Here is an 18,393-nt window from a genome sequence, read left to right as displayed (position 1 = left end):
GACATTATACATGGAATAACAGAAAATACGCAGAAAATAAATACAAAATAATTGGGGGGTGAGAGGGGGAGAAGCCATAACAACTTAAAGAACCAGCAATCTTCTAAAACAATTGTTGAGTAGTAATGTGGGCCTGGTTGATATTAAATGATGAATTTTTAGTAAATACAATTGATATGGTTATTTTTCTCCAGAAGTATTCAGAAACACTTAAATTGGGGTGGGGCGTGTGTCTTCACTCTAACGTCTGATGTCTGTTCACAGCTTTCTAGGTAAAGATACAATCTCCATCATGTTTTATGCTCAGCCCAACATATACTGCATAGGAACTGGTATCCTGGATATCTCACATATTACATCTCCTATCATCCGTCAATGCACCAGAGTCAATCTACTCCATAGAATTAACTGTTAAAATAACACAATCCACTTATCTCCTCAAAACTTACCCTCTTACACAGATGGTTGTTTCTGTCTCCAGTTCTTTCCTCTACTCACTTCCTAATATAAGTGACCTCTTGAGGAAGTTGGAGGCTGCCTAAACTAACTTGCAATGTCTCTATCCTGGGAAAAGGCAAAGCTACTCACAAATAAATGGGGAGCTCATTGACATCACTCCTATTGGGAACTCAGATTTGGCCAACTGTCCCAAACCCGAGCACAATTATAGACCTTCAGAAAATGATGGGAACAGGCAAATGAGGCCTTTGCCAATCACACAGGTCTATCCCCCTCATTAAACACTCTCTGCATTGTTGTTATAAGTTCTGAACTATATCATTTCTGAGCTATATCCAATTAATTCCTTCCCATTAATTGGGACAGACAAGAAGAATATGTAGCCAATATGTAGATCCTGAATTTGTTGAGACAATAGGACTACCCCTAGTACCTGGTAAAGTAGGAGAGTTGCAGGTGTGAGGAGAGAACATGGGAACAAGGAAAGATTTACATATCTACACTGGTGAAGGCCTTTTACCAATGACATCCCATCAAGGTGGAAATGATAGTATCTGCGCCCACCTAGCCAAGTGAGGAAGGGGGTTTGGTTAGCATAGCACCATTATAAAAGGATAATGTTCACGATCTGGAAAAGAAAAAATACGAAATTAAATTATATGCCCAACAATTAAGGAATTGCTATACAAAGTGTGGCATGTAAATATAATGATATCAAAATGAATTACAAATATGAAGAACTCAGGGAAATATAGGAAGATTTATATTCATCAACAAATATTTATTAAGCACCTATCATTTGCTGCTAACTGTGCTAAACACTGGGACACAGACAAGAGTAAAAGAATCCCTTGCCTTCTGGGGAATTCATTCTAGTAGAGGGAGGCCACATGTACGTTGTTGTTGTTGACTCATTTTTCGGTCATGTCCTACTCTTCATGACCCATTTAGGGTTTTCGTGGCAAAGATATTTGCTGTTTCCTTCTCCAGCTCATTTTACAGATGAGGAAACAGAGGCCAACAGGGTTAAGTGACTTGCCATGGGTCATGCAGCTAGTAAGTGTCTGAGGCCAGATTTGAACTCAGTAAGATAAGTCTTTCTGACTCCAGGCCTGGCAATCTATTCACAACACCATGTTCGTATATAGATTTGCACAAAAATATATGCAAGAACATTTGGAGGAACTGACAGCTGGGGGGCTCAAGAAAGGCTTCACAAAGAAAATGGCACAGAAGCTGAACCTTGAAGGAAACCACAGATGCAGAGCAAATCAGTCAATCAGCAAGCATTATCACAGAAGCAAAAAAACCCACAATAATCATGCAAACAAAGGCAAATTCTAAAAGGCAACAAGTCTTTAGTTAAACTACAACGGCCAAGGTCAACTACAGATGACTGATGCTTCCATCCTTTTTGTTAAGAAAGGACAAACTTTAAGAGTGGCAATTTATATGAGCCATGAGTCACATTCTCTGTATTAGATGATTTTTTAAAACTTATCCTGAGGGAATGAACATTTGTTAAATTCTTGTTAAGTGCCAAGGACTGTGTTAAGCAAGAATTTATGGAAAAGTATTATATAAAGGTTATTTGGACATCATTGATGCATCCAATATGTATAAATAAATTTCTTGAAGTACAAAATAAAATCATCCTTCAGTCCAATTCCTTGCATGAGACAAAACTGTCAGTAATTGATTTTTTTTTTTGCTTCCTTTCCTCAGCACCTCTCTCCATTTTCTCTTGGGATCTTGCAGACATTATTCGATTCAAACTTACCCCAGCTTTGATCTTTTTACTTTTGGCAATAGTTCACAACTTTCTAACTAGCCCTCTACAGCTTTCCTGAAAGCCTTGCTCCCACTTTGCCACTGGAAATCAATTTCTACCACATTCCCCTCTATGCAAAGTTCCCTTTTTCCAAACTGCTAACTGCAATTAATCTCAAGAATATATCAGAACTTGACTGCTCCACTCCCAGTCTTTCCCCTAAAGGACAGAATCCCAACACTGGGACTCAAAACCCCATCTTCAGACTTCAAGTTTAGCACTCTCTTCACTACCGAATACTGAATAAAGGATAAATCCATGGGATTTTTGAGTTGGGAGAGACTTGCTTGTTGGTTCAGAAATAACTCTTTCCACAAGTCATTTTCCAATCGATAAATGGTCAAAGGATATGAACAGGCAGTTTTCAGATGAAGAAATTAAAGCTATCTATAGTCATATGAAAAAATGCTCTAAATCACTATTGATTAGAGAAATGCGAATCAAAACAACTCTGAGATACCACATCACACCTATCAGGCTGGCTAACATGACAAAACAGGAAAATGGAAAATGATAAATGTTGGAGAAGATGTGGGAAAATTGGAACACTAAGGGCAGCTAGGTGACACGGTGGATAGAGCTTTGGCCTTGGAGTCAGGAGGACCTCAGTTCAAATCTGGCCTCAGACACTTGACATTTTCTAGCTGTGTGACCCTGGGCAAGTCACTTAACCCACTGCCTAGCCAAAAAAAAAAATGGAATACTAATGCATTGTTGGTGGAGTTGTGAAATGATCCAACCATTTTGGAGAGCAATTTGGAACTATGACCAAAGGCTATAAAATATCTTTTGATCTAGCAACAGCACTTGTAGGGCTGTATCCCAAAGAGATCATAAAGATGAGAAAAGGACCCACATGTACAAAAAATATTTATAGCAGCTCTTTCTGTGGTGGCAAAGAATTGGAAACTGAGATGATGCCAATCAATTGGGGAATGGCTGAACAAGTTGTAGCATATGAATGTAATGGAAGACTATTGTGCTATAAGAAATGATGAACAGGCTGACTTCAGAAAAACCTGGAAAGATTTACTTTCTGATGCTGAGTAAAGTGAGTAGAACCAGGAGAACATTGTACACAGCAACAGACACATTGTGTGATAACTAACTTTGATAGACTTGGCTCTTCTAAGCAATGCAAGAATCTAAGACATCTCCAAAAGACTCATGAAGGAAAATGCTATCCACATCCAGAGAATGAATTATGGAGTCTGAATGCAGATCAAAGCATATGATTTGCTCTTTTTTTAAATTCTGTTTTGTTTTGTTTCTTCTTGTAGTTCCTCCTACTGGTTCTAATTCTTCTTTACAACATGACTAATGTGAAAATATGTTTAGCCAGAATGTATATGTAGAGCCTATATCAGATTGCATGCTGTCTTGGGGAGGGAGAAAGGGAGAGAAAATTTAAAACTCGAAAGTTTATGAAAGTGAATGGTGAAAACTAAAAATAAATTAATAGAAAACCCATGTTTAAAAAAACATGACTAATGTGAAAATATGTTTAATAGGAATGTATATGCAGAGCCTGTGTCAGATTGCATGCTGTCTTGGGGACAGAAGTGGGGAAGAAGGGGGAGAAAATTTAAAACTCAAAAGCTTACAGAAGTGAATATCAAAAACTAAAAATAAGTAAATTAATTAAAAAGTTTAAAAAAAGAAGAAATGACTCTATCCCCTGTACTCACAACTCTGACTCTGCTCACTTCCTGAGGATATTACAGAGGAGTAGAGGCTCCTGTGTTCAAATTTGACCTCAGACATTTGACACTTACTAGCTGCGTGACGTTGGGCAAGTCACTTAACCCCAATTGCCTTACCCCCCCAAAAAAAGAGTCCCATTAAACTCTGGAATTCTGGGATTTTCTTCCTGAGTATATCCAGAACTCCTTGCTACAGTCCTTCACACAATACAAAATGGCTAGCCACCAGTTGTGGGAAAAGCAGAGGGACAAAAGAATGTCCAGTAATGGACAAAATGAACGCCAAAGGAAAGTTACATGATAACTTCACTACATATTTAAAAGGAATAGCAAGTTGTACATAATAGATTTGCAGTTTCATATACAAATCATCTTTTTTCTGTTCTACTATGCTATAGAAATGCTTGTTTTATTTCTTAAATTCAGAATAAAATAAATAAAATTTAATAAATGAAAAGAAAAAAAAAGAATGCCAAAGGGAAGACACGTAAGAAACTGGTTAGAGAGTGATGCTGAATTTGAGTTCTACCAAGTTCTGTTGCCTTATTTCTACCTAGGTGTATGTACACATCCTATATTGGTCACAGTCTCTGCCAACTAAAACAAAATTAGTCACAATTTGTAAATCCTTCATAAACGCATGAAAGTCCTGGTCCAATGACTCACTGAGGATTGGAAGCAACCCTGGATTTTAGAAGGCTATGCCTGCCATTAGATTGTAAACTACTTGTGGGCAGGGACTGTCTTTTGCCCTCAGAGCTTAGAACAGTGCCTGACACATAGTTGGTACCTAATAAATGTTTATTGATTGATTGTAGCACAATCTCTAAGAAGTTCAACCAAATGGAAAAGGATTCAGATATGGTCAAGTAGGGCCAATTCTGCCTGCTGTTTCAGGACCAGCCTCGTTAATAACAGAGAGATTTCTCATAGGTAGACTGGTCACTAGACGAGGAATTTAATAAAATAAAGAAAAATGCAAAAGGGATTTCACTCTTATGTGGTTCCCTTCTACTTCAAGAGTGACAGTAGCAAAGCAGCAAAAAAAAAAGAAAGAAAGAAAGAAAACCAGAGGACAATAAGAACTACACAGTTTCTAAATCATCTACAATAAATGAATGAATTAAAAACTATGTCTATAAATATTCATTTAATTGCTGGTTTTCTTAATGTGAGATCTTTCGTCCAAGGACCAAGAATTGATATAGCACTCAGAGACAGAACAATTTTGGTATTACATTTTCTCTATTAATGAAATTATCACTAAACTAAAAGGAAATATAGGTTGCAGTCTCCTTGAAAAGGCAAATAGAGCAGTTAGTTTCTTTTTGTTTGGTTGAGTTTTTTGGGGGGTTGGGGGAGACTATGCAATGGAGTTAAGTGACTTGCCCAGCTAGTAAGTATCAAGTATATGAGGCCAGATTTGAACTCAGAAACTCCTGACTCCAAGGCTGGTGCTCTATCCACTACAACACCTACCTGCCCCGAGTAGTTAGTTTCTTCATAAGCCTAATGACAACAAGGAACTTTATTTAATGGGATACTTGAACATCTTGCAAGGAGCCCTAATGAGTACAAGCAAAATAAGAACAAAAACCCATGATGGAGATAATAGAAACTTATGTATGCACCAATATCAGCTACAGAGGATGAAGAAGACAAGACAATCTATGAAGAATGTGAGATCTTCCAAACTTAGTCTACATATATATGACTATCTGGTGATTATCATTCAAAGGTGGGAATGAGAGAAAATAGCAAAAAAGGTACGTCAGAAAATATGATTGGATTAAAAGTTAAAGAAAGCAAAGGCCTGCAGGCCAATCAGAAGTTCCTCATTGGTATATGATGCTTTGTTCTGGAAGATAGTCACATGAAGATACTAATCTACAATGCTAGAAATGGAGATGATATCTTGACGGGAAACAATTGGTTACCAATGTCGAATCATTTCTGAGGAAGCTATCAGTGCAAACTATTAATTAGGCCAACGCCAAAATTAACACCCAATAAGTATGACAAAGGCTCAAGATACAGACACTGAATTTAATTACAGTAGCTCTAACCTAATATGTCCAAACAAACAGCTGACCTCAAAAAATAGGAAATGGATAAAGGAAGAGATAGGTGCTGATTTACTATAGGAGTGTAATCAGTACAAAGCAAATATTACAATGAAGCCAAAAGGACACAGAAACCCTAGTCAGCAAACACTTGATATCCTTGCCAAGTAGGAGGCAAAGGAATCAAGGGCAACATCTACTTAGAAAATTGACTCATCTGCAAAATTTTATAGAGGAGGATGGTGGAAGGTTATGAACGTTATCAACTAGGTCAACAAACATTGATGAAGTGTTTACTATGGACCAGGCACTGTGCTAAACCCTGAGGATACTAAGAAAGAGAAATAAATCTGCGTAAAATTTGGTGTGAGGGATGCAATTAAACCAGATCATTCTAAAAGCATTTGAAGATGAATGTGGAAGGAGAACAAGATACAGCTCTACCATTATTTCTATAAGAAACTATCTTCACACTCAATCAGCTTGGCAAAAAATGGAACATGGTGATTGTTGGAAGGGCTGGCCCAAATAATGCACTGTTCAGTGGAACTGTGAATTGATCCAACCATTCTGGAAAGCAACTTGCAATTAAAAAGTCACTAAACTCTGTGTAACCATTGACTCTGAAATACCTCTACTAGGCTTACGCAGAAAAAGAGATCAAAGAAAGAAGGAAAGGAACCATATGCACAAAAAATGTTTATAGCAGCACTTTTTGTTGTAGCAAAAATGGGAAACAAAATGGGAGCCCATTAATTGGAGAATGACTGAAAAATAGTGGTATATTCTTTCAATATAATATGACTGCACTGTAGGAAATTATTAAAGGGGCAGACTTGAGGAAACCTGGGAAGACTCTAAATAAACTGATGGAAGGATAAGAACCAGAAGAACAATTTATACCACAACAATGTTGTTAAAAAAAATAATTGGGATTAACTTTTAAAAATTTTAAAAATAAATAAAAAAAGAAAAACAGAAAATAATTATGAAAGACTTAAGAGTTGTAATTGCAATTGTAATTGTAATTGCAATAACAAAAACAATAAAACTTCTTAGAGGACTGATGGTAACTCACGCTTCCAATTCTTGGAGAAAAAAAGATGATGGACTAGAGGTGCAGGAAGAGATATGCACCTGTTTTGATTATATTTATTATATTTTAATTATATTCATTTGTTATGAGAGAGGATGGGTAGAATAATGGGGGAAGAGAAGAGGCTAAGACAACAACAACATAAAAAAGAAACCATTCTCATCACTGATGACAGTGAAATCACCATATTTGAACTTTTGACACCTCAGTACCTGATCCATTGTGTGAAGAAATTGAAAGAGGACTCCAAGAAGCCAAGATTGGGAAAACCACTAGACCAAATCAATTATACCCAAGAAATCTTTATTCTAAGAGACACAATTTTTAATGCCAGTCAATGAACATTTACTAAGTGCCTACTATGTGCCAGTCACTGTGCCAAGTACTGGAGGGATCTATTTTCAAGTTATCTGAAATATGGGGAGATATTGAATAATCAAGGGACAATTATAGCTGATGTTATCAAAAATGGAAACCACATCTATGTCAATAAGTACTGATCATATGCTTCCTTGCTCATAATAAGAGCTAGCACTTACATAGTACTTTAAGGTTTGCAAAGCACTATACAAACATTATCTCATATTATTCTCACAACAACTCTGATGTTGGAGCTATATCATCCTCATTTTACAGAAGAGGAAACTGAATCAGATAACAGAGGTTAGGTAACTTGCTCAGGATCACAGAGCTATTAAGTGTCTGGGGCTGGAATTGAGCCCGGGTCTTCCTGACTCCAAGTCAAACACTCTATCCATTGCTCACCTGACTGCCTATAGCTCATCTCCATCAAAACCTTTATGAAAATTATCTGCACATATAATGAGTAGGTATATAGTGAACCATAGTGAAGGAAATATAAGAAAGGAAGAGGCAAAAGAGAGAAATAAAAGTGATAACGAAGAAATATGTTACAAACTAGATAGAGGAAGTAAATGTCCATTTCCTGGTACAGAGCACAAAATTGCCCTCCAGGACAGACTTCAACTGTCTAGAGATTTGTTTGAGTAAGATAAAAGCAAAGCAGCTGATATTATTTACTTGCCTTAACGATGGTTTCTTCTTCCAGAAAGCAAAGAAATAATGTGGGACAATATACTGACTACAACAATGTAAAATGAAAACAATACTGAAAAGCAACAGAAGTCAGATGATTCCCAATCAAAGGCTGAAACATGCATCCCTTCTCTAGGTGCAGAGGCAAAGGTTTGGGGGTGGGGGGAATGTTTCAGTTGTTGTAACACATGGTTACTTTCTTGGTCAATTTTTCATATTATTGTTCTTTGTTACAAAGGAAGGTTCAATGAGGAGAAAGCGGAGTATATCTTCACAGGAAATTCCTATAATAAAAAAATTTGTTCAAAAGATTCCCAGGCATTAATTTTTTTAAATGGGTGTGGGTGGGAATTAGGTTACTATAATGATGTTCTAAATGTAAATCTAACCAATAAAGGAGAAAGAGATTGGTGGTATAGAAATAGGTAACTTGGGGGGAAAGTGACCATGTCATCTATGATGCATAAAAAGTTTAAGAGATACAGTTTCTGGATAATTAATCATTTTATTGATAATTATAGCATATTATTAATAAAAGGATGGTTATTTGGACATCTCTCTTCAACCAAAAGACGAATCATGGAACCCACTCAGTGCTTATATGCCCTTAGAAGAGTGGGTGCTCCTGAGGGTGCAGAAAACTCTGATTGGTTAACAATTAATGAGAGAATGAATATTCTAATGAGAGGTGGACCTATTTTAATGAGGGGCTGGGAGACATGATTTTGATTGTCATTTACTTTCAAACCACCCCCAGCCTTGGGAAATCTAATATTAATATTAATAAACGAGGTCAGGCCCTCATCATCTTTCAGTGAACTATTGCAATAGACTTCTATTTCTTCTAGCAGGGCCATGTCTCCTCACTCTAATTCATCCTCCACACAGGTGCCATAACAAGTAATTTCCCTGAAAATCATATCTCACTATACCCTGCTTCCTTACCCAATGAACTCCAGTCATTCCTCATTATCTCTAAGCTCAAATATAAACTGCTCTTTTGGGCATTTAAATGTCTTTACAACATGGCTCCTTTCTACCTCCCCAGTTTACTTATACTCCCTTTCCCATACTCTGCTAACCAGCCATACGGGGCTACGTGGGCTATGCTGCTCTTTTTACATGTTGGCTCCAACTCCCTTCTCTGTGCCTTTGAACTGGCTAACTACCTTGCCTGGAATGATCTCAATGATAATTGTAATTCTTATATTGTTTGATGTAATAGCTATAATAATAGGACTCCAAAATAGTTAGACTAAATGGTCCTAATATGCCCATAAAGCACATAAGCAAAGACAGACAAGGCTGTACTTTTCCACTGTTCTTATCTGTTTATTCTGTGTCAGGCAGTTAATGCTCCAAGCTTCTGATTGGACAGAATTCTGGACGAATTGCAGGGGTCTCTGAGTCATTCCCTTCTTGTTACCTCAGATGGTCAATTCAGACCCTCTCTCGATTTCTGGTTCCAATAAAGAAATCTCCCCTTCCTGAGCCTCACTCAAGCCTAGTATTGGTAACTGACTCCACCTCATCCCCATAACTTTATCACTTATGGGTCTGATTAGCAATGACCCCTCCCACATCTAGCACTGATAACCTGTACTCCACCCAGCCTATTTTTAGTCTTCTAAACTTCACTATTTGAACTTGTTTTGAGCATATTCTCTCCCTGACATGTCTCCCATCCACTGGCACTGGGTGAATTTCTTGCATTGATGGGGATGAACCTTTGTCAGTCTATATTGCCATATAGTACAGGGGTGTGTGTGTGTGTGTGTGTGTGTGTGTGTGTGTGTGTGTGAGTGTGTGGTGTGTGTGTGTGTGTGTATGTATGCCTTTTCTTTTTTTTTTTGTCTGCTTGATGTATCACATAATAATAAAGCTCTTGTTGGTACTGGCTTCCTGAATACCAATTCCCTATAAATTCCTGCTTTAAACCAAGCTGTGAGACCAAATGAAGCACTCTCCCTCCCCATCCCTGCCTCTTGCAGTCCCTGGCTTCCTTTAAGACTCAGTTCCAGCATCACTTTCTACAAGAGGCCTTTCCTGGTCCTCTTAGCTATTAAAGCTTTCCCCATCTAAGGTTAATTTGTGTCTGCTTTGTATATATCTTATATATCTTATATATACTCATATATGTACTCTTATCTCACCTAACAATGTAAACTTCTTGAGGGCAGGGATTGTTCTATTTTATTTGCATCTTCAGCTTAGCACGCAGGAGGAACTTGGCAGATAGGTAATACAGTAGCTTTTATTTTTTTATCTTTGCATTCTCAGCCTAGCACATAGAAGGTGCTTAATACTCATTGATCTGTAAAATAAGGGAATGGAACAAGATGACATCTGAGGTCTCTTCTGGTTCCAAATCTATAATCCTCTTCTACCACAAAACAATGGGTCAATGGGTGTTTTGTTGTAGTTTAGAGAGATTCTTTTGGTTCAGACCCATGATTTCAACAGGGTAAGGAAATCCTAGCGTAGAAATGCTATGCTGTCTGTAACTTTTAGTCTTTTGAGAGTTCTCAGATCAGCAAAAGATTAGTGACTTGACCATGGTCTTACAAGGAAACATATAAAGCCAATTTTACTTTTGAAGTGAATTCTTATCTTAAAAACAGTACATAAGACCACTGAATTTTAAGCAATGTAGTAGTTTGGCTCTTGGGAAATCTTGTTTTCTCATATATTTAGAGCTAGACAAGATATTAAGTCCAGCATTCTCTCCATTGCACCATACTGCCTTTCTAGAGCTGGATTTTTACAAATGACCTAATTCAGAGATTATTAACCTGAGTCCATGGACTCCCTGAAGGGTAGGTTCAGAAAGATTTGGTGGGTGATTCTGAATTTGGATGGGAAATTTTTTTTCTTTAACTGAAACTTAGCATTTTCTCCCTTTAATTATTTAATAATTGCTAGCATTTATATGTTGCTTTAAAGTTTACAAAGCACAACACATGTTACCTCATTTGATCCTCTCAACCACCCTGGGAGGTAGGTTTATTATCCTCATTTTTACAGATGAAGAAACTGAAGCTAAGAAAAGTTAAGTGACTTGTCCAAAGTCACATAGCTAGTAAATGTCTGGAGATTTGAATTCAAGTCCAAGCCCAGTGCTCTTTTTTTAAAATTTTATTTACATTATTTTTAATTTATAGACTAAAACAAGCATTTCCATAACATAGTACAATAAAAAAAAGATGATTTCACATGAAACTGCAAATCTACCATGTACAACTTGCTATTCCTTTTAAATACAATAAAATTATCAAGTAAACTTTTTTCCTTTTTTTCCCTCCCTCCCCATTCTAGAGATGGCTACCATTAACACAAATAAATATATGTGTGTGTGTGTAAAATCATTCTGTATATACTTCTATTTATTACTTCTTTCTCTAGATGCACATAGTACCTTCCTTCATGTATTTTTTTTTTTGGTGAGGCAATCGGGGTTAAGTGACTTGCCTAGGTCACACAACTAGGAAGTGTCAAGTGTCTCAAGGCAAATTTGAACTCAGGTCTCCTGACTCCAGGGCTGGAGCTCCATCTACTGTACCACCTAGCTGCCCCCTTTCATATGTCCTTTGTAGTTAATTTGGTTATTTACAATAGTGAAAATAACTTAGTTGCTCAAAGTTGTTCTTAAAACAAAATTGCTCTTACTGTATAGTTTTGCTCTTGGTTCTGCTCATTTCACTCTTCATTATTTCATGCAAGTTTATCCATGTTTTTCTAAAATCAACAAGCTCCATCATAGCACAGAAGTATTCCATCACAATCATATGCCACAACTTGTTCAGCCATTCCCCAATTGACGGGCATCAGAGCAATTTCCAATTCTTTGTCATCACAGAGAGCAGCTATAAATGTTTTTGAACATATAGGTTCTTTTCCTTTTTCCCTAATAATCTTTGGAAATACACCTAGTAGTAGTATTGCTGGGCCAAAGACTCAACTAAAAAGTTAGTGAAAACAATAATTTTAGCAATGTAGCAGGATGTAAAGCAAATCCACATAAATATCAGCATTCTTATATATCAAACAAAACCCTGAAAAATGTATTCAATACCATCCCATTAAATTACCAAAATTTTCTTTTGCTGAATTAGAAAAAAATAACAAAATTCATTCAGAACAAAAAGTTAATAATATCAAAGGAACTAATGAAAAAAAATGTAAAGGAAGGAGGTTAAACCTAGTGCTCTTAAGGGGGTTTATAAACTTCAGACTGTGAATGGTGTCCATGACACAAAAAAGTTTAAGAATCCCTGTTCCAATTTAACAAAAATTTCAATTTTAAAGTCAAGTCATGTACACAGTATACAAAGGGCTTTGCTAAAATTTTCACCTGATCTTTTTTCCCTCCCTCCTCACTCTAGAGATGGCTACCATTAACAGTCATGCACTGTTGGTGGAACTGTGAATTTGTCCGGCCATTCTGGCAAGCAATTTGGATACAAAAGTCACTAAACTGTGTATGCCCTTTGACTTTGCTACACCATTACTAGGCCTGAAAAGATTCTATATGTAAAAAAATATTTGTAGCATTTTTTCATAGTAAACAAAAATTGGAAACTAGGGGATGGTTCTACAAGAGAATGGCTGAGTAAATTATAGTATATAGATGTAATGAAACATTATGCCATAAAACAACATAATGGACAGAAGAAACTATAAAGACTTCTATTAACTGATACATTGTGAAGCAAGCAGAACTAGAACAACTTATACAATGACAACAAAATGATAGAAAAAAGCAACTTTGAAAGACTTTAAAATTCTAGAATTTTTTGATTGTTCAGTGGGTAGGAAATGGGTTAAAGGTTTTTGATGTTTTATCAAATAAATTTATTTAATCAAAAAAATAAAATTTTCATTTGATCCCCATAGTAACCCTGTTCAGCAGCCTTATCTAAAAGATGAGGAAAATGAGGCTGAGAGGACAAGTGATTTGCTCATAGTTCACAGTTCTCACTTCTAACATGGCTGCACTGCCTTAGGACTTCTGACTTCTCCACTATGCTCCAGGAAGCTCATTATTGGGGTAATCGCATTATCCTTTTAAGATCTCATTAGCCTTGGTACTGTCCCTCAGTCTCTCTGATTGGAGGATGGGATCATGAATTCCAAACTTCCATTTAAGGAGACACCTTAGCTCACATCTCCTCGTTTGTCACCTGGCTGCATGACCTTGGGACTTTTTCTGACTTCTTCACCGTGCCCCACCATCTGGTACTTTTCCCCACAACCTCACTTTTCAACTTTCTTTTGTTATTTAGACTGAAAGTTCTTTGAGGATAGAAATTGCTTCTTTTTTCATATTTGTACCCCCAGTACTTAGCACAGTGCCTGGAACTTAATGTTTATTGGCTGTTATATAGCTAGTGATAATTAGAAATGGAATCTAAGTCATATGACGCCAAATCCAACTTTTCACCACACCATGTTTCCTCACTATGTTTCAATACAACATATTTGAAATAAAATATACATAAATTACAAAAAAGTACAAAGAAAGTACTATAAGAATTCAAAGGAAAAACTCAGATGTATTACTTATGGCTATGAAGATCAGAAAAGGCTTCAATGAAGGTGACATTTGAGTTGGGTATTGATGTGTGGATAGATTTCAACTGCAAGAGAAATGCAAAATAACACACACACACACACACACACACACACACACACACAACTGTTTTTGCTTTCTGGAAGCCTAATATTTAGCTGCTATTAGTGTTCCTTTGGTCACAGATCTTGTCTAGGGGATGGCAAGGTGTATTTGGGAGTATCAATACGTAATTACCAAAAATATTGCCCTTTGTGACTTTGTGAGGGCTTTGCTCTTTATGATGGACCAATGTTCTCCAAACTGTGACACATGGGACACTGTTGATAGTTTAGAAATGATTACTCTCACCTTCCCCTAGTTCATCTCCTTTTTCTCCACTGGGTGCACTTCTGGTACACACACTGACAACTGAGTGAATGAGGAGGCTGAGAGTAGAGAAATATTAAGAAACAATTATCAGGGGAGAAGCAAATGCCTGAGAAAATGCAGGACAAAATATGCTAGCAAATGCAAATCAGACACCTTTCTCATGCAGCTGTACTTGTATTTCATAACCATTGCAAAGGCTGGCTGTAGACTTCCTTCTAAAATACGAAGTCACTAGCAACCATTTTGCTATAAAGATGAAGGCATAATTAAGTACTCTACAAATAAGCCTGCTGATCCATCAACTCAATACACCAACTAGCAAAGAACTGAAGAGGAGCAATTGATTTCCCATTCAATTTCCTAAAAGTGAAGTTTACTTTTTTTAGGCTCACCAAGTCTTCTACTTGGCTTCTATATTTTCAACATGACTTTTTCTAAAGGAATTTTATCTTGAGAAGAGAGGCTGCTTCTACTACATGTTATTTTTGTGTTAAACTGAAGATGGTAAGTCCCAAATAAACATAAGTCAATAATATATGAAATATTCCATCTTCCTTATGCCCCTTGTTAACTTTGTAGCTGGACTCTCAGTCTGGGCTTGCCTGGTATCTAATTAGCTTGACAAATTCATGCTATGTAATAAAATATACTATAATTCTATAATGTATAGGTGTGGACTCAGAAGAAAACAGATGTAGAGCTGGCAAGTCCCTTGGTTAGAGATCATTTGGCCAACCACTTCATTTTACATCTGAGGCCTAAACAGTATAATGAATTGGCTTAGGTCACACAGGCTGTAAGTGGCAAATGTCAGCATTTAAGCTCAGATAGTGACATCAAGTTTATCATTATTTCCACTCTGATATACCACATACAGCCTCTTTCCCCACCCCCCTCAGCTGCTTTACAAGCCTAGAAATGGGAAAACTTTCCAAAATGGATTCTAAGCATGAGCCACTGAATAGATAAAAGTAACTTCCTTTAAGATTCAAAAAGTTCCTGATGACTGGCCATTTTTATGGAAAGAAATAACACATTATTATGTACATGGAAAAGAATAGACATTAAGTTCTGAAATGTGGTAGCTTAAAAGATGACAAAATGTTACAGGAGAATTAAAAATACACAATGACTTTATTTCCACCCCTTTACATAGTCAGCTATAATCTATAATGCATAAGAATTCTCAGTGACAGAATAAGCATAAAAATGGTACTTCAAGATAACATGATACTGGATAATGTGCATAAGTCAACAGTTTGGCAGGATTGTTAAATCTAAGTAGTATACACTCAAAACAACTTTTTGAATTCAAAAATAACACTTAGTTTTATTTGACATGTTACACCTTAATTTTTTAAAAATATCATGCTCTAGTTAAATATTTAAAGGACAACACTGTATACAAATAAAATATTACACAAAATATATTTAACAAAATGTTTTGGTCGATCTGAACAATAAATAAAAACACAGGTACTTCTACATATAGACACAGGAATCAGCCATTAATCAGAATAATTATTTTATACAAGCAATGTGGAAAATATGGCAAGAATTCCAGAGTTCAAGAGACAAACCATTCATGAAATGGTCTACACCTTCAAGTTATTACCTGAAGTATCAAGAATTACCCTCAAGGCCCACAGGACCATTTAGTAGTACAAATCAAACAATCTTAAGTAGTGAGCAATTCAGTAACAATTACCCATTAGCATATCATAATCATCCCTTGCCAGTATGAGAATGGGGACTATTTTTTAAATGTGATTAGCAAGAGACAACTTTTCACAACCAGCTAAGAGATAAAATTAAAATATAATATTCTAATAATACTGCCTGCCATCCCCAAACCAAGAAAACTTGTGTCCCCATTCTTGCTGCTATGATGGGTGCTTTCAAAAGTCAAGATTAAGGGAGAAATTGTCAGTCGAACCAGCTTCATTTTGAAAAATTAGGGGGCCATATTGACACAAAAATACTGGTGGGGTGGCAGCAAAGATAGAAATGATAAATTAATTTTTCTTAATTTCATCTCAGACATAATTCTCATGAAAACAGCCTTCTGCCCAGGAAATCTACATCAACCAATGTACTGAAGAATAAAATCAAATTAATGACTCCTCCATTACTTTTGGGAACAAAATAAAGATAAATCTAATTAAGCGGTTATAAACTTGGGGAATTCATGATTTTTGAGGTGAGAGGGAAACAGCATTCAAACATAATGACAACTGGGCAGAACTAAATCTTCTCACCACCCTTCCCATGAAGAATTATGACCATATGCATTCTCACTTTCCAAAATATTATATGAAAAGTTTAAATGCTTCTAAAAAGATTCCAGAAAAGCAATTCCAATGATTCAGCACAGAAATTACACCTAAATTAAGGGGGAAAATTAGGAAATGTTTAAAATATATTCTCTTACACATATTTTACTTTCAAATATTTCAGCAATTTACACGAAGATTTTGAAGCTGGGACCAAATGCTAATCATTTCCTGTGGTTTTCTGCTATGTACTAACATCAAGTCTGTGTAAGAGCAAATATTTTTCCTGTTTTTTTCTTCTATATCAAATGTTCTGAAACCTCTGTGTTTTTCTGGAGCAAGGCCAAGTTTTTGAAGGCACATGCCAGTATAAACGTCATCAATGGGATAGAGAAGGACCTGTTCGGATACTTTGTTCAGCCTCAGGGCTAGACTGCCAGAATAGAGAAACCCACCCCCTCCTGCATAAGGAGGGTAGGCACCTTCATAAACACTTTCTGGGATATAGTACTTTAGCTTTTTCTCTCGATGAGGTCCAGCATCTTTGATCACATCACCTATAAATAAGTCTTTGGCTTTCTCCATGGATATGCTATTCAAGTAATTTAGGATCTGATGAGTATTTACAAAAACATCATCATCCCCCTTGAAAACAAACTGGACATTGGGACAAGAAGTGTTCACCCACTTCAGAAACAGTACTTCTTTCAGAGTCAAGTTGAAGAAAGTATCTCTGTAGTTCCAAAGAAGAATGTCTTGGTACTTCTCACTCTCAAATTTCAACATATCTGAAAGGTCAGGAAAGTGATCCTCAGGGGGAGTCTGTCCCAATAAAAAGACTCTTACAACTGTTTGGTTCCCAAAATTAGTCTCTTTTCCCCAGGATTCTCGAATTGCTTGTCTTCTATCAAAATGGGATGTAAGGGACTTAATAGCTAGCAGAAGGAAAGGTTTCTGCTTGCACTTGTCCTGTTGGTCTATCAGCAGTGAATAATTTCTACATCTCAGATAAAGCAGAAAATCTTTAAATCTGTCTGGTAGGTTTTCAAAATCTTTAACTGTTGACATCACCAATTGGTCCGGCTCACAGGAATTAAGAACACTTGCATTCAAAATCAAATTTTCTTCTACAGTCGTATTGGCCAGGATGCTCAAAATGGGATTGTATAGGTGATTTAATTTCTCTTGTTCCCTATTCCAATAGGCCTTGGCAGGTACATATTTCCTCCAGAACTTGCCTTTGGGCATTATAACTTCTCCTTTTCCATGTTCTTCCTGGTTACCACTTTTGGATACTTCCACAATCAAATAAATAAAAAAGTTTGCCATCATCAAAACTCCCAACAACTTTATCCTTCGGCGTCCAACACTCATTTCTCATATCTGAAATTAAAAAAAAAAATCAAGACTATTAGAAACATGATAAGCTTACATTTTACAATTATTTGTATTTTTTCTTGTATGCTTTCTTTCAGTGTTTCATATATTTGCCTGTCTACCTAAATAGGTCGGTTAAGTCCTACTAGCCACGGACCATCTATTTTTAGCCATCCATTTTTTTAAGCCTCCACAGTGTCTACTCTACACAGTGCCATGTGACCTGTTGGTTATGCAAGTGATTTTGAATGTTAAGATCCATAATTCAGTTTTTAGCTTCTCTTTGCCAAATCCCCAAAAGGCTTGTCTCTGGAAGGCAAAGAAATAACATTTTCCTATTAAAAACATAAAAGGAGCTTATGGTGGGAAGATTAAATATGTATGTGGTCATTTGCTAGATGCCTCCATTCAGAATATGACCTCGTAGAAGAAAAGGACTATTTCTGCCTTTCTTTATTTACTGACTGAAATTCATATTAAACCAACTCTGCCAACTAGTGGTATAGTTTGTACCCTCGGGGTTACTGGATAAAAACAAGATATATCCTCAGAATCTGAGGGCAATGTCAGAAAAATACTAACCTCTCAAATTAA

General features: G+C 36.5%; 1 protein-coding gene across 2 annotated transcripts in view; it reads right to left on the bottom strand.

Moving 5' to 3' along the window:
* Positions 1 to 15,264: 15,264 nt before the first annotated feature.
* LOC110207715 (N-acetyllactosaminide beta-1,3-N-acetylglucosaminyltransferase 2) overlaps positions 15,265 to 18,393 on the bottom strand; it is a 35,688-nt gene continuing 32,559 nt past the window's right edge. For both annotated transcript variants that reach the window (XM_020985483.1, XM_020985482.2), the window contains exon 2: positions 15,265 to 17,805. In XM_020985483.1, the coding sequence (XP_020841142.1) occupies positions 16,603 to 17,796 (1,194 nt within the window). In that variant the 5' untranslated portion in view covers positions 17,797 to 17,805 and the 3' untranslated portion in view covers positions 15,265 to 16,602. The remainder of the gene's footprint in view (positions 17,806 to 18,393) is intronic.

This window comes from Phascolarctos cinereus, unplaced genomic scaffold, assembly GCF_003287225.1.
Source record: "Phascolarctos cinereus isolate Bilbo 61053 unplaced genomic scaffold, phaCin_HiC Scaffold_2;HRSCAF=192, whole genome shotgun sequence".
NCBI classification, from domain to species: domain Eukaryota; kingdom Metazoa; phylum Chordata; class Mammalia; order Diprotodontia; family Phascolarctidae; genus Phascolarctos; species Phascolarctos cinereus.
Note: the sequence above shows the minus strand (reverse complement) of the source record. Positions and strands in the feature narration are given on the sequence as shown.